Raw genomic sequence first — 16,020 nt, 5'->3', positions numbered from 1 at the left:
ATCCTGTCAAGATGACAGTCAAAATTCACCCTCACAATGCTCACTGCTAAGGCAATTCATTCTGACTCTTTCTTGAAAAGCCTATATCACACTTGGCTATGTCTTATTTTCTGAGATTTTCTCTTTGAGGAGTGCCCACCCGTGCACTGGAGTGTGGCTTACTTTCTTCTGAGTGCCTCTTTTTCTCCTGATTCTTGCACTCAAGAGGGTTTTTAGTCCATTTAGAGGGTAGAGGATGATTGTGCCCCCAGGTGGATAAGTAAACAGCACCATCTACGGTGAAGTAGACACTGATAAGTTACTCACTGCTGGGAACAGAAGAGTCCATTCTATAAATGCATCCCGGTGAAAGGAGACTGCAGGGGCACGTGGGAATATTAAAGTCACATTATACAAACCAACAAAAGGGTACACTTGAACTCTATAAAGGGGTGGACTTGTAGCACCATGACAGCATCCCAGGGCTACACACGGATTCGTCTCACTGGTAACCCATGTGTGCACCGGGGCAGGGTACTCCTGCTTGTTCCTGGAGCTTCTATTCAGTCTGTCCCCTTCTGTTGGTGTTGCTCCTCATACCACCTGCTTGATATGTGAAGCATATCAAGGTTGGTTTGTGAACTTATTCTCTGTTTGTTTTTTGTCTAGACTGGACTCTGTCTTCCAGCTCTCCATCCCCTGCTGTATGTGTAGCCCAGAAATCTTCGCTCCTCAACCCTGACACTCCTTAGACCTGGCTTCTTCCATTCTTTGAAGAGGCTGCTCAGAGTCTGGTATCTGATCAGTAAACTCCCTCTCACATTTCTTTAGCCCATGCCTGAAACATCCTGAACTCTGTTGTAGCTGAACTTATATTCATCTGCAACCACATACATATGTGTATGTATTTTATTGGGTACTGTGTGAAATGAGTACATTTTGGCCATTATGATTGGAACAAAAGAAGCTGCACTATGTGTGACTAGATGACCAGAGTAGGCAAAGTGTTGCCATTGAAACCACTGTACCTTTTGAACGTTTTATTATTATTATTAATTATTATTTTGTTTGTTTTGTTTTTTGAGATGGGACTTCTCTGTGTCACAGTCCTGGCTGCCCTGGAACTCACTTTGTAGACCAGGCTGGTCTCAAACTCACAGAGACCAGATTTTCTCTGCCTCCCAAGTGCTGAGATTAAAGGTGTGCACCACCAAGGTTGGTTTGTGAACTTATTCTTTGTTTGTTTTTTGTTTTATTGGCAACTTAGAGTGTAAAGTATTTTATTTTTAACCTTCTAAAGTTTGAAAACAATGTAGCCCAGTTTAGGTGAGTTACCAAGCTAAATGTGTTTGCCTGGAGCTTAGTTCTGCCTGACAAGGAATTCCTAATACCCTAGGTGGGTGCCTGTGTAGCTACAAGTGGCAAACAGCCTGGACTCTACTGGGAATGGTCCTTTCCCCATCCCTTTGGTAGGAGCTTAACAAACATTAGGCGTTTTTCTTGTCTTATACGGCTAATGTGGGTCTGAATGTCGCCTGGGAGGCATGCACCACGAACAAGAAGTCGTCTTCATTCTTCTCATATGCCTTGGAGATAGTCTTACACATACTCACCACGCTGTGCCAGGTCACCACGAGGAAGAAGGCTTGACTATCGTTGAGCTGTTACCGCCTTCTCTTTCTGGTCATGAGCTTACCCATGTTGACGTGGTTGGGTTGATTTTGTCATGGACCGGCAGCTGCCTTTTCTGTTTATAATGCACTATTGAAATCTTTATGGGTGCAAGACATCTTCCACTCTCTGTGTGAAGCTTCCACGCTGTGTGAAGGTCTCTGACTACATGGCTTGGGGAATCTAAGATTTGGATAAAGGGGGCTGGAGAGATGGCACAGCAGTTAAGAACACCTACTTTTCTTCCAAAAGTCCTGAGTTCAAATCTCAGCAACTGCATGGTGGCTCACAACCATCCATAGTGAGATCTGAGATGCCCTCTTCTGGTATGTCTGAAGACAGCTATAGTGTACTTATTTATAATAATAAATAAATCTTTGGGCCGGAGTGAGCAGGGCCCACCGGAGCAAACAGAGGTTCTAAATTCAATTCCCAGCAACCACATGAAGGCTCACATCCATCTGTACAGATACAGTGTACTCATATACATAATAAATAAATAAATAAATAAATAAATAATCTTTAAAGGAAAGAAAGAAAGGAAGGCAGGAAGAAAGGAAGGAAGAAAAAAAGGAAGGAAGAAAAAGAAAGGAAGGAAGAAAGGCATGTACCACCATGCCTGGCTTTCCTATTCTTAAAAAAAAAAAAAAAAAGATTTAGATAAAGAACCTGAATTAGCTTTCTCCAGCTGTACTGCCAAATTTTGCCTCTCAAGGACTGGGATTAAAGTGGTGTACCACCATGCCTGCATCACCATGCCTGTATCACCATCACCGTGCCTGCACCACCAAGCACCACCATGCACCATCATGCATCACCACGCCTTCATCACCATGCACCACTATGTACTACCATGCCTGCACCACCATGCACTACCATGTCTTCATCACCATACACCACCATGCCTGAACCACCATGCTTGCACCACCATGCACCACCATGCCTCCACTACCATGCACTACCATGCACCACCATGTCTTCAGCACCATACCTGCACCACCATGCATCACCACGCACCACCATGCTTGGTGGTTTTGAATTTTCTTTTTAAGTTTTGTCATACTCAGTTTTTTTTTTTTTTTTTTTTTTTTTTTTTTTTTTTTTTCTTTTTTCCGGAGCTGAGGACCGAACCCAGGGCCTTGGGCTTGCTAGGCAAGCACTTTACCACTGAGCTAAATCCCCAACCCCCATACTCAGTTTTTTAAAGACTTACTTATTTTATGTATATGAGTATATTGTAACTGTCTTCAGACACACCAGAAGAGAGCAATAGATCAATGCTCTTAATGGCTGAGCCATCTCTCCAGCCCCCACACTCAGGGGTTTTTTTTTTTTTTTAGATTTATTTATTTATTTATTTCATGTATATACTGTAGCTGTCTTCAGATATTCTGGCACACCAAAACAGTACATTGGATGTGAGCCACCATGTGGTTGCTGGGAATTGAACACAGGACCTCTGGAAGAACAGTCAGTGCTCTTAACCTCTGAGCCATCTCTCCAGCCCTGACACTCAGTTTTTAATTCATTTGTGTTTAAGACTTTTCCAAAGGCCAAAAGTTTTTTTTTTTAAAGGGTGCTTTCTTCTATAATAATAAACACATGTATTTTATTTATTTCTTTATTTGTCTATTTATTTATTTATTTTGGGGTTCATTTTGGGTGTTGTTTGTTTTTGTTTGTTTGAGACAATGTGTCTCTACATAGGCCCTGGTTGTCCTGGAACTCAGTATGTAAACCAGGCTGCCTTGAATTCAACAGAGATCTGCCTGCCTCTGCCTCCCAAGTGCTGGGACAAACAAAGTTCTAAAATGAGGCCTTACATATTGTTGGAAAAAATGAAGACTTACAAAATTGGTTAGTTACCTTGTAATCTCTACTCTAAACTTAAATCATATAAACATTGAAAGGTGAACTCGAGACACATAAGCCCAGCAACAATTATCCACTTAGACCAAAATGTCCTGTATTAAGGGATGCACCACTAAGAAGCAAGGAATATGAACCACAGAGAAAACATTAACAGAAATAATGCTTTTGCTTTCCTTTTAAATATGGAGCTTAATGATTCAATGAGCAGAGATCCTAAACCTAACATTGCTTGTTGGTGAAATACTAGCTTTATTTTGATGACTGTAGAATGTACATATACTTATGTACACTTAACATATGTTAGAAATTAAAATCTCAATATTTAAATACCAAATTTATTTAAAATACCAAAAATATGTTATACATTAGCAATTATCCCAACACTGGCAACAAAATATACATAGACTCTGTATGTGTGTCTGTGTGTGGTGTGTGTGTGTCTATGTGTCCGCATGTGTGTCTCTCTCTGTCTCTGTATCTGTCTCTGTGTCTGTCTTTCTGTCTCTTTTTTCTGTCTTTCTCTCTGTTTCTGCCTCTGTCTGTGTTTCCGCCTCTGTATCTCTGTCTCTCCCTCTGTGTCTCCCTCTCCCCCTCTCCCCCTCTCCCCCTCTCCCCTTCTCCCTCTTCCCCTCTCCCCCTCTCCCCTTCCTCTCTTCCTCTCTCTTTCTGTGGCGCGCATGCGTATACAAAAGCAAGACTTCATTTCCCACAATTCTTCCTGTACTTCCGGCGTGGCCCAGTAGCGGGATCGCTCGGCTTCCGGGTTCGGGCCTGTCGCTGTGGTAGAGGCGGCGGCGCCGGGGGTGGCCGGTAGGGACTCGGGCTACAAGAGTAGGGGCTCCGGGCATGGACGTTTCGGGGCAGGAGACCGACTGGCGTAGCGCCGCCTTTCGGCAGAAGCTGGTCAGCCAAATGTGAGTGTGGCCTGGGGCAAGGACCGGTGGTCGGACCTTCCGGGCGGGGAGGGTGAGGCCGGGCTAGACCCGCTCTTGACCCTGGTCAGAAGCTGCGGTGTCCGCTGGGTGCCGGGGACGTACAAGGGTCCTCCTGGAGTCTCTCTGGCCTTTCTCGGCAGACAGGGACTGCTGGCTAGTTTTTCTGGGGAGGAACTCTGCAAACCCAGCTAGTGCCCTGGCTAGTGAGTCATCGTCCTGAGCCGCCTCGTCATTTGTGTGCAGATTTTCCTTTGCTTCGATTCGCACCGAATATAGAAAGAGAATGAGGCAGCCAGAGATTTTACACGGGTGCCGCGTGGCTTCTTTTATAAAATAAATAAATAAAACGAAAACCACATCAATGAGTTGGAGGAGGCTGGAAGGAAGGTAAATTGGAAGATTGATGTGTTTGGGTTGTAGGCAGTGGAATAGAAGAGTGCTCCGGTTTCTTCCACAAGGTGTGTCAACTTGGCCAAAGGGTAGCAGGAAATAGCTGTGGGAACTTCGGGAGTGAAGGGCAGGGATGCCCTCTGCCCACGGAGCACTGCAGAGTGCTTGTTGCACTTAGCCATTTTACTGAGTTTCCTAAAGTGTTCAGAAAATTGCCTGTGGCACAGCTTTTCCCCTGAGGGTTGGTACTGTCTGTCTGTAAAGAAACAGTACAGTCGTGCCAATGCTCAGTCATTTTTGTGGGTGCTAAAGTGTCAGTTGAGTAGACTGGAGCAGCCTCGAGTAGGTGACAGATTGAGCTCTAGAGAGAAAAGTAGGAGGGTGACAGGCCACCATTCCCAGCAGATGATTGTGAAAGCATCAGGATGGACGGCTGTAGGTGGAGAGTTCTGGGTCTTTGAAGCAAAGTAGTCAAGGATACATCATGAGGATGAGCAGATGCTGGCATGGTTAGTGTTGGGTGTTTTGGGCAAACAACTTGTACCCGTGGTTTTTTGTTTGTTTGTTTGTTTGTTTTTTAGTTTTTCGAGACAGGGTTTCTCTGTGTAGTCCTGGCTGTCCTGGAACTCAGAAATCTGCCTACTTCTACCTCCCAAGCGCTGGGATCACTGCCCGGCCCTTCCTCCAGTGTTTTACACGTGGTCTGCCTTGAGGTGGTGCAGCATTAGTGTTGGGAAGGCCCCTGAGTCCCTGGAGATGAATTAGGGACCCAAGAGAGGCCAAATAGGCAATTTGGGGAGTTTTTTTCCTTTGGAAGGGTTGGTGGGGGTTCTGTCTTTTTTTCATTTAGATCATATGGTCTCATGAGTTGATTGTAGAAGACTTGGTTGGCAGAGATCATAAAGACCAGTATTAAGTGCTGAACTTGAAAGAGGAAGACAGATTCCAGAGAAAGAGGAATGAATATGTGGACAATTGGTGACTAACTGGATGGAGGGGGTGGGGTGGGGTGGGGTGGAGTGAAGCAATGGACTAAATCGGGGAAGCATCAGTACAGTGGAGGGAGTGGGTACTGTGTCAGTGGCTTGGTACCGCCGCACAATAACCCTTGCACGGTTTTGCAGACAGTTCAGCAAACAAGTGTTTTGTTTCTTAATTGTTTTAGATTTAATTTATTTATATGAGTGTTTTGCTTGCCTGTATATAAGTGAACCATGTATATCTGATGATGTCAGAGGTCAGAAGAGCGTATAAGATTCCCTGGGATTGGAGCTACAGGGGGTTATGAACTGCCCTGTGAATTCTGGGAATCGAACCTGCTTCTTCTGTAAGAGCTCAGTGTGAGTGCTTCTAACCTCTGAGCCAAGTCTCCAGCCCACAAGTGCAGTATTGATGTACTTGAGTTATCTCTAAGTGAAGTCTTGAGAAATGGTCTGAGCTCCAGGGCAAGGATTCTTTGGGAAAGCCCAGTACAGTGGATCTGGAAGAGCAAGTTGTTATCACAGACAGTAGGGGAGAGCTGCAGAAGTATCTGAGGTCTGAGGGAAGACTGAAGTATACTGGATACACTGTAATGCCTTGTGAGTCCTGAGGTGCTTTCTACCTCTGTAAGATACTGCACTTGTATATTATTTTGTTTTGCTGTAATAACAATTACCATGCACTTAGCATCTTAAACAACACAGATTTATATTTGATCTTTTTTTTTTTTATGTCAGAGGCTCATGTAAGATTTGGTAGGTGTTAGTTTCAGGGTTGAAATCAATACGATGGCAATATACACATTTTTTAAATTTATTATTTATTTTTTTTATTTTTTTGGTTTTTCGAGACAGGGTTTCTCTGTATAGCCCTGGCTGTCCTGGAACTCACTCTGTAGACCAGGCTGGCCTTGAACTCAGAAATCTGCCTGCCTCTGCCTCCAGAGTGCTGGGATTAAAGGCATGCGCCACCACTGCCTGGTAATTACATTTCTTGATGGAACCTTTGGAACAGAATCTGCTTTCAACTCCATTCAAGTTGCTGTCCAAATTCTATTCCTTACACTTGTAAAACTGAGGTATCCTCTTTCCTGCCTATTTGTCAGGGGCCAGTTTTTGTTCCTGGAGGTTGATTGTATCTTGTGCTTTCTTTGTGGCCTAGTCTAACATTGGCTGGTTTCTCTGACACTCACCAAATTCAGGTAGAGAACATCCTGTGCACTTCCCAGATCAGTTTGGAACAATGGAACACAATCGTTAGTCTGTATCTTCAATCACAGCTATGCGGTCATTTTTTGAGATACAGTGAAAGATAGTCACAGGTTCCAGGGACTGGGGCCTGTGTATCTTGGTGGAGGGGGCAACATTTGTCTACTGCATTTGAGTGAGCCCCCTCAAAGGTTGCTTTCTAAGAGTAAAGGTATCTTAGTTTGCTTTCTGTTACTGTGAAAAACACCATGACCAAGAGCAACTTGAGGAGGAAAGGGTTTATTTCATGTTACACTTTATCACACAGCCCCCAACCCCCAGCAAGAAAAGCCGAGTCAGAAACTCAAGCAAGACTCCAGGGGCTGGAGAGATGATTTAGTCCATGGTGAAGACTGCTTGTAGCTCTTACAAGGCACCAGGGTTCGATTCCAGGCACCTGCAAGGTGACTGACTCAAAACTGTTCATTTCCAAGGGTTCCACAGCCCTTGTCCGATTTCTGTGGGCACCAGGCATAAACTGGTGCAGTCAACATCCATGCAGGCAAAACCTTTGTACTTGTAAAAAGGTAAATAAAAATCAGCTGCCAGTGCCAGGTGGTGGTGGCGCACGCCTTTAATCCCAGCACTTGGGAGGCAGAGGCAGGTGAATTTCTGAATCAGAGGCCAGCCTGGTCTACAGAGTGAGTTCCAGGACAGCCAGGGCTACACAGAGAAACCCTGTCTCAAAAAACAAAAAACAAACAAACAAACAACAACAACAAAAAACCCCAAAAAAACCTAACCACGCTTACTGGGTGTTTTCACTTCTTCGGTTTGCTTGTTTTCTCTCTAGGGTTGACTTTGCTGGTGACTTGATTAACTGTGTTGATAGAGCTTAAGAAGATTTATAATGGGCTAATCTACACATCTTTACTTCTGACTTCTTCCAGGGGTGATGCTGTTGTTTAAATTTGGGGATGCACTTCAAACCATAGTGATTTATATTACATGAGGCATAAAGAAAGTTTAGGGCTGAGAGAGTAGCTTAGTAGAAGATCGCGTATGTAGTCCTCATGAAGCTCTCAGTTCAGTGTCAGTTGTTGGGGAGTGGGGAGCATAGCAAAACACTGGGAAGGTTCTGCAAAGTTTCAGTGGAGAAGCATCTCTCATTGAGGAAAAAGCAAGTTTGACAATTCTTTTTTTTTAATTAATTAATTTATTATATGTGTGTACGCTGTAGCTATCTTCAGACACTCCAGAAGAGGGCATCAGATTTTTGTTACGGATGGTTGTGAGCCACCATGTGGTTGCTGGGATTTGAACTCAGGACCTTTGGAAGAGCAGTCGGTGCTCTTAACCGCTGAGCCATTTTTCTCACCAGCCCCAAGTTTGACAATTCTAACTGGAGTCTAGGCTTCTTAGCCTTTCCTATACTACACAAATGAGGGCAGTGTGTAGCCCGATGCCTTCATCAGGCAGTCCACTGTCCTGTACTCTGGCTTATTGTTTTGTAGTTTCCCCTGTTGTCCAGCGTCTCCGTCTTTCCACTTTAACTTAACTTTACTTTACTTTTCTTTTTTTCTTTCTTTCTCTTTCTATTTATCTCTTTCTTTCATTTCTTTATTTTGATTTTTCAAGACAGGGTTTCTCTGTGTATCCCTGGCTGTCCTGGAACTCACTCTGTTGACCAGGCTGGCCTTGAACTCAGAAATCTGCCTGCCAAGTGCTGGGATTAAAGGAGTGTGCCACCACTGCTCACCCCACTTTAACTTTCAGAGTTCTTCCTTTGTTTCTTTGTTTTTACTTGCTGGAGGTTGAGAGCAGGGCCTTTCATGTGCTCTGCATATGCTCTGCTACTGATCTGTTCCTTTAGCCCCTGCTGTCTCTTTAAAACAACTCTTACTGAGTACTTAGGATATTGAGAAAATTGTGACTAAAGATTCTCTTCACCGTTGTCATGAGCAGATCTTCTTTATGTAGGTGTCTGCTTTGGTGTCAAATACTTCAGATCCTTCCCTGTCCCTTCCTCTAAAGTGGGTCACCCCACTTTATTTCAGCGCTTTTTAGTTTCTCAGGGAACTCCAGTCCTCTGCAGCATGAAGAGTACAGGATGCAGTATTTTCCTGGACCTCCTGATTAACCTTTCCTGTTACAGTGACCATTATGTGTTGTGAAACCCTGGAATCTACCCCTTCTCATTGGCTTTGTGACCTTGGGCACTGCTGACCTTTCTAATCTGGTCCTGTATCTGTGAAATGATACTTGTCTAGTTTGTCTGACAAGGATGCTGGGAGGGACAGTGAAGAGACTTCTGTGCCAGCTTTGTAGGGTCTGAGGACTGGGCAGAAAACTCTTTCTTGCAGGAATAGGAGATACTATGGCTTGGGTTGGTGAAGGTGGAATCCCTAAGCCCAGGTAGAGGAATGCAGTGACATTTAAAGGAACTCAGAGGAGGAGAGTAGGTAGAAAAAGATTGATTGGTTCATACTGACTTTTAATGAAGTACCGGTATTTCCTGGAGAACCATGGGAGAAACCGTTCTTATAGCCTGCTGAGCAGGGTTTTGTGTGGCTTGGGCTTTCCTTGAGGGAGTTTTGGATTAATGGTTGCATGTCCCTGGTCTTCAGTATGCATATATTCTGACTTTTCCAGGCCTAACATTGAGTAGGGTCACACCAAATACATAAGCAGTACAGAATACAAGAGCATTATCAGTCATTTCTCAGCTTTTCTGTGCGTATGTGTAAACCAGAAATTGATATTGTTCTCAGTTTCTCTCTATCATAATTTCTGAGACAAGATCTCTCACTAAATTGGAGCTCACTGATTCAGCTGAACAGGCTGTCAGCAAGCCCCGTTTGCACCTTCCCAGGTCTGGAATGCCATACACGTGCACATAGCTTTGTACCTCAGTGCTGGATATCAAACTCAGGTCCTTGAGCTTTGCAGAAAGGCCTTTACCAACTGAACCATCCCCTAGCCCATTCCATGTTCTTAATTCTGTTAAGTTATCCTCTTTCCTTCCTCTAGGCAAGGACATTAATAAACTGAACACTTACTGAGAACATAAAAACTGATAGAATAAATATATGCAAAATAATCATAAACTTTATGTCAAAGGAAAATTTCCCCTGCTGACAAATTCTAGTTCTGTCATCTTACTCTTGGGGCTTTTATCTCTGGTGGTCTTTAATGTAGCACACATGTAAACAGGAAGGAGTAGCTGCAGCTAGGGAAAAGGTAGTCAATATTTGTGTCCTGGTAAAGTGTAAGAGGGCCAAGCAGAGCATGCTATGGGGCCAGGACAGACAGGCACTTGTCGTATTTTCTTTCGTTTTCTCTCTCTCTCTCTCTCTCTCTCTCTCTCTCTCTCTCTTTCTCTCTTTCTCTCTTTCTCTCTCTCTACCAAAGTCTCACTATTCATGGTAGCAAATGTCTTTAATTCTAGCACTAGGGAGACAGACACAGGTAGATCTCTGACTTAAAGGCCAGCCTGGTCTACACATTGAGCTTCAGGACAGCCAGAACTACATAGAGAGACTATCTTGGTTAGGATTTTACTGCTGTGAAGAGAAACCATGACCAAGGCAGCTCTTATAAAGGACAGCATTTACTTGGGGCTGGCTTACAGGTTCAGAGGTTCAGTGCATTATCATCGAGGTGGTAAGCATGGCAGCATCCAGGCAGACAGTGAGCTGGAGACGGAGCTGAGAGTTTTACATCTTGTTCTGAAGGCATACAGAAAACTGGCTTCCAGGCAGCTAGGAGGAAAGTCAAAGCCCCATAATGACACACTTCCTCCAACAAGACCATACCTTCTAATAGTGTTACTCTCTGGGTCAAGTATATTCAAACCACCACAGAGACCCTGTCTCAAAAAAGAAAAGGATCTCATGTAGCTCAGGCTAGCCCTGAGTGTATTGGGTAATAGAGGTTGACCATGAATTCATGATCATCCTGCCTCATCTCCCAAGTGCATGCACCACACCAGCTGTGTTGAGTTCATACATGTTGTCTTCATGCACCTCTTTTTCTTTTCCTTTATTTTATTCATTAAAAAATTTTTTAAAAATATTTTTGGTCTTGAGACAATATAGCACTGAGTAGAAGGAGTTATTTGGACTGGTCTTGAGATGCTAAGGTTATAGGCATGGGCAGCCAGCATGCTCAGGTCCAGGCATGTATTCCAGTAGTTAGATGAGGGAGCAGGCCTAGGAGAGGTCATTCCTCTTTGAAGTTAGTTATCTCCATAGTAAAAATGGATGCTTATTGGATCATACTATATTAGAGGCAAATTACCTTTTAATATTTGGGAGAGTAAGGTTGTGTTCACTTCATGGAACTGGGTAAGGGGAAGCTCAAAATGTAGAAGTTAGGTCTGGTCCTATATCTCAACCCCACGCTCCCAAAAATAAGACTCACACTCAAACTATATTTACAGATACCTTGGCCATATAGCTATGCTCTTGTCTGACTAGATCATAACTTGAAATAACCTATTTATTCTCACCTACATTCTGCCAGGTGGCTGGTTACCTGTGCTTAGGTACCATGCATATGTCTCTCATCATATCTTCCTGGCAAATCTCCTATGCCTGGCACTATCTCAGAATTTTTTCTGCTTGGCAGATGTTCCATCTCCTACCTAAGCTATAGGCCAAATTTATTGTTGACAGTTCCCAGATCCATACAGACAGAAGGTATTATCTCTACAGCCATGTGAAGTGGAAGTTTTAGAGAAGAGCCTGCTGCTACTGAGCTTCCAATTTATTATTTTAGAAAGTCTCCATAGGCCAAGACTAATACCTTTTTTTTTTTTTTTTGGTGTGTGCGGAGCAGGTCGAGAGTCTCATGCAGCCCAGGTTGGCCTTGAATTCCAGATCTTGGCTTCTCTGCCTTGCAAATGTTGGGATTACAGTCACCACACCTATTTTCCTGATGATCTTTGACCTCTTGTCATAGGCTGAGCCCTACATGAACTTTTTGCAAGTGACCCACCCACCTAGTATTGCTGACATTCCTTATTAAGCATTCCTACTTGAGGGGATCTAAGTGGGAGGAGTGGGTGGCACCCATACCAGGCTGGGCATGCTTCACGTCCTGGTAGATGATGGAAAACTTGCCCAGGTCATCTCTGGGTTGATTTCCTCTTGGTTGAAGATCTTGCCACTGTACACATCCACCATCCTGCCCATCGTCTTGGGCAGGGTGATCATGTCCCTCAGAAGGGTCTTCACCACCTCCAGCTTCCCCATGAGTGGTGCCTCCTTCTTGGCTTTTCTCAGGTGCTCAAGTAGTGAGTGCTGATTCTGCTGAAGGCTGCAGGTGTTGTACATGTTCTACAGTTGGTCCAGGTCCACTGGTGGACTTGGGGAAGGTCCACGTTTTCTGCCCCACTTTAACTGTCTTGGCAGCTGCTTGTGGGGAGGGGGGGAGGAAAGCTGAGAATCTTATATTTATTTTCTGACCAGAGATCTTTCTGCTGTTGCCTGATGGTGACCAAGGCTGTGTCTAGTTGAAGATGGGTATTAGCCATATTGAGGTTGGGGACTGTGGGTATGTTATTATCTACCTGCTGGGAAGAAGCCATTTAAGCATTCTTTAGGCTAATACTTTCAGTTAGATACACAAGGGGACATTTTTAAGGAATTCTAATGAACCTTCCAAGCTTCAAATGGGCAACTAAAATCACAGAGCCAAGCAGGTCATTTCAGAGACCCATGTGTCCCACTTTTTTCTTTCTTTCTTTCTTTTTTTTTTTTTGAACTCTACCTTTTTTCCTCAACTGTTTTGATGTCCCAGATGTGTTTAGTGCTGTCGTTGCCTGTAGACTCAACTCTTGAGGGTTCACCCTGCTTCAAGTGCCTACACATGCTTGCCCTAGTTTTTCCTTGACTGCTGAAAGCCTAGTTTGTTCTACCTAAAAGACCCATCCTTCCTGTGGCTGAGCTGGGTAGCTCTTCTTCCAGGACAGTGGGCCATCTGTCCCTGAAAGTCAGTGAAGAGAAGGAATTTCAGAAGAGATTGCTTGAAGGCTTGTTTCCCACTAGTCTCAACTGTGTAGGGTAGGAACAACATGAATGCTTATGGAATAAGCATTCGTTCCCATCAAGTAGAATGTTAGAATGCACAGGATTCTTGAGTCTGTCTAACATACGTTTTGTGAGCACCGGTTATGGCAGGTTGAGGTGTTGTGGTTCTGGGGCTTATTATTGGGTAGTTAGCTTGGATAAAGACAGAAGTAACCATGAAAATATTGGCCAACCAACTAAATCAGCATTTTATTTTCACATAAAATTAAAACAGACCATTTTTCTAGAATCCCTCTGGCAACAAGAATAGTAATCTTAAATTGTTCACTTCCTCATTCATTTCTTCCAAAGAAATAATCCAAGTGTGTTCATACTCTGGTGAAATGAGGATGCTCACTACTGCATCACGGGATGGAGCTTTTTAATTTTTTAAAAAGATTTACTTATTTATTATATGTAAGTACACTGTAGCTGTATTCAGACACACCAGAAGAGGGCATCAGATTTTGTTATGGATGGTTGTGAGCCACCATGTGGTTGCTGGGATTTGAACTCAGGACCTTCAGAAGAGCAGTCAGCGCTCTTAACCACTGAGCCATCTCGCCAGCCCCACTTTTTAAATTTTTTTATGATTTATTTTTATTTTTAAATTGTGTGTGTGTGTGCGTGTGTGTAGGAAAGCACATGAGTACACGCACCCTTGGAAGCCAGAATCTCCTGGAGCTGGTGTTAGAGGTGGTTGTGAGCTGCTGGAAATAGGTGCTGGGGATCAAATTTAAATCCTTTATAAGAGCAATATGTGTGGGCTGGAGAGATGGTGCAGTGGTTAAGAGCACCAACTGCTTTTCCAGAGGTCCTGAGTTCAATTCCCAGTAATCATATGGTGGCTCACAGCCATCTGTAATGGAATCCTCCTCTAGTGTATCTAAAGACAGTGACAGTTTACTTACATAAAAAACAAATAAATAAATCTTTAAAAAAAAAAAGCAATATGCTCTCTTAACCTGTGAGCCATGTCCAACTTCTAGAGTGAAACCTTTTCCCCCGGCTCCCCACCCCCCAAGACAGGATTCTATGTGTAGTCCTGGCTATCCTGGAACTCACTCTGTAGATCAGGCTTGCAACTTATCAGGATATATATATATTTTTTAAAGAGCCCAATGGTGGTGGCACATGCCTTTAATCCCAGCACTAGGGAGGCAGAGGCAGACAGATCTCTGAGTTAGAGGGCATCTTGGTCTACAGAGTGAGTTCCAGGACAGCTAAGTCTACCTGGAAACATCCTGTCTTGAAAAAAAAAAATCCTTCCATTGTTGAATGTGTTCCACCATACCTATTGAGAAATGTGTGTCAGCAATTCCAGTACTTGCTGCAATTCCAGGACTTCAAGGCCAGCCCTGGCTACACAACTACTAGGTCCTGTCTTTAAAAAAGAAGATAATCAAGGAGAGTGTAAATTCATTATGCATTCCATAGGTAAGGAAATAGACACCTAATCCTAGAGATTAGGGTTAAAAGGGCTTGCTCCAACTATCAATTCGTTTCTCTTTTTTTCTTTACATTATTTTACTTTTAAAGATACTTCCCATGATGACTATGTCTCTCTTTTTTAAAATTTATTTATTTATTTTTTCAAAATACCCTCCTTAGCAGGAGTACCAAGAGCTTCTGAACTTCTTACCTCCACCTGCTGAACATAGGAATGGCATAGTGGAAGTGTACTGGGCCATGCTACCAACAAAGCTGCACCCCAAATCTTTTTGTTTTTCTTTTAGAGACAGGGTCTTTCTGTGTATCCCAGGCTGCACTTAACATACTCCAAGGCCAGTCTACTGAGTCCTGGGATTATAGGCATCTACAACTGTGCCTGGGCTTCTATTCTGCTCTTAAAACATCTCTTCTCTTCTCTTCTCTTCTCTTCTCTTCTCTTCTCTTCTCTTCTCTTCTCTTCTCTTCTTTCTTTCTTTCTTTCTTTCTTTCTTTCTTTCTTTCTTTGACTACTTAAGCAGTCTTTAATGAAAGCCATGCACAAGATGTCTCTACTCCTGCATCTTTTCGATCATTTCTTCCTTGTAATTGCCCTTCTCCTTTCCTACTTGTCGGGACTTGGCTTTCCTCTCCAGGATCTTCTTGCTGTCCTTGTCCAGCTTTAGTCTGGTGATAACCATGTTGCTGGGGTGGATGCCCACATGGACAGTTGTGCCATTAGCCTTCTCTTGATGGACTCGTTCAATGTAGATGACGTATTTCTTCCTGTACACTTGAACCACCTTGCCAATCTGCAGGCCTTTGTAGTGTCCGTGAACAACCTGAACTTCATTATCCTTCCGAATGGGCATAGACCGAACGTTATACTTTTGTCTCAGCTCTTTGGAAAGAGGGGAAGACGTGATCTTCCTCCGAATGTGAGAGGGTGCATTGACATGCCGCTTGCGGTTCTTGCTTCGGTCAGAAGTCACGAAGGGATTGAACTTCATTTTGGCAGCTGCGATCCACCGATGGCCGCAAAAGGAAAGAGCTTTCTTTTTCTTTTTTAACATTTTTTCTTTTCTTTTTTTCCAGACAGGGTTTTTCTCTGTACCCTGAAACTCACTCTATAGACCAGGCTGGCCTTGAACTCAGAATTGCCTGCCTCTGCTTCCCTGGTGCTGGGGTTTGAGGAGGAGTACATCACAACCAGTCAGCTTTATTTTTATGTTATGTGTATGAGTGTTTTGTCTTTGTGTGTGTGTGTGTGTGTGTGTGTGCACCATGTGCATGCAGTGCCCATGGAAGCCTGAAGAGGGTACCAGATTCCCCAGCACTGGAGTTATTGTGGCTGTATGCTGCTGTGTGGGTACTGAGTTATTGTGGCTGTATGCTGCTGTGTGGGTACTGAGTTACTGTGGCTGTATGCTGCTGTGTGGGTACTGAGTTACTGTGGCTGTATGCTGCTGTGTGGGTACTGAGTTATTGTGGCTGTATGCTGCTGTG

The 16,020-nt window shown here is 43.7% G+C and overlaps 1 protein-coding gene and 2 pseudogenes across 13 annotated transcripts in view; 1 reads left to right on the top strand and 2 right to left on the bottom strand.

Moving 5' to 3' along the window:
* Positions 1,215–1,643, bottom strand: Gm6048 (predicted gene 6048; annotated as a pseudogene).
* Positions 4,245–16,020, top strand: part of Med15 (mediator complex subunit 15) — a 71,740-nt gene continuing 59,964 nt past the window's right edge. For 6 of the 13 annotated variants that reach the window (NM_001358404.1, NM_001040683.2, NM_033609.3 and 3 more), the window contains exon 1: positions 4,245–4,436. In NM_001358404.1, the coding sequence (NP_001345333.1) occupies positions 4,369–4,436 (68 nt within the window). In that variant the 5' untranslated portion in view covers positions 4,245–4,368. The remainder of the gene's footprint in view (positions 4,437–16,020) is intronic. The other 7 variants (XM_017317172.2, XM_017317175.1, XM_006522783.3 and 4 more) reach the window with 5 other exon arrangements.
* On the bottom strand, positions 15,046–15,565 carry Rpl26-ps4 (ribosomal protein L26, pseudogene 4; annotated as a pseudogene).

This window comes from Mus musculus, chromosome 16 (assembly GCF_000001635.26).
Source record: "Mus musculus strain C57BL/6J chromosome 16, GRCm38.p6 C57BL/6J".
NCBI lineage: Eukaryota > Metazoa > Chordata > Mammalia > Rodentia > Muridae > Mus > Mus musculus.
Note: the sequence above shows the minus strand (reverse complement) of the source record. Positions and strands in the feature narration are given on the sequence as shown.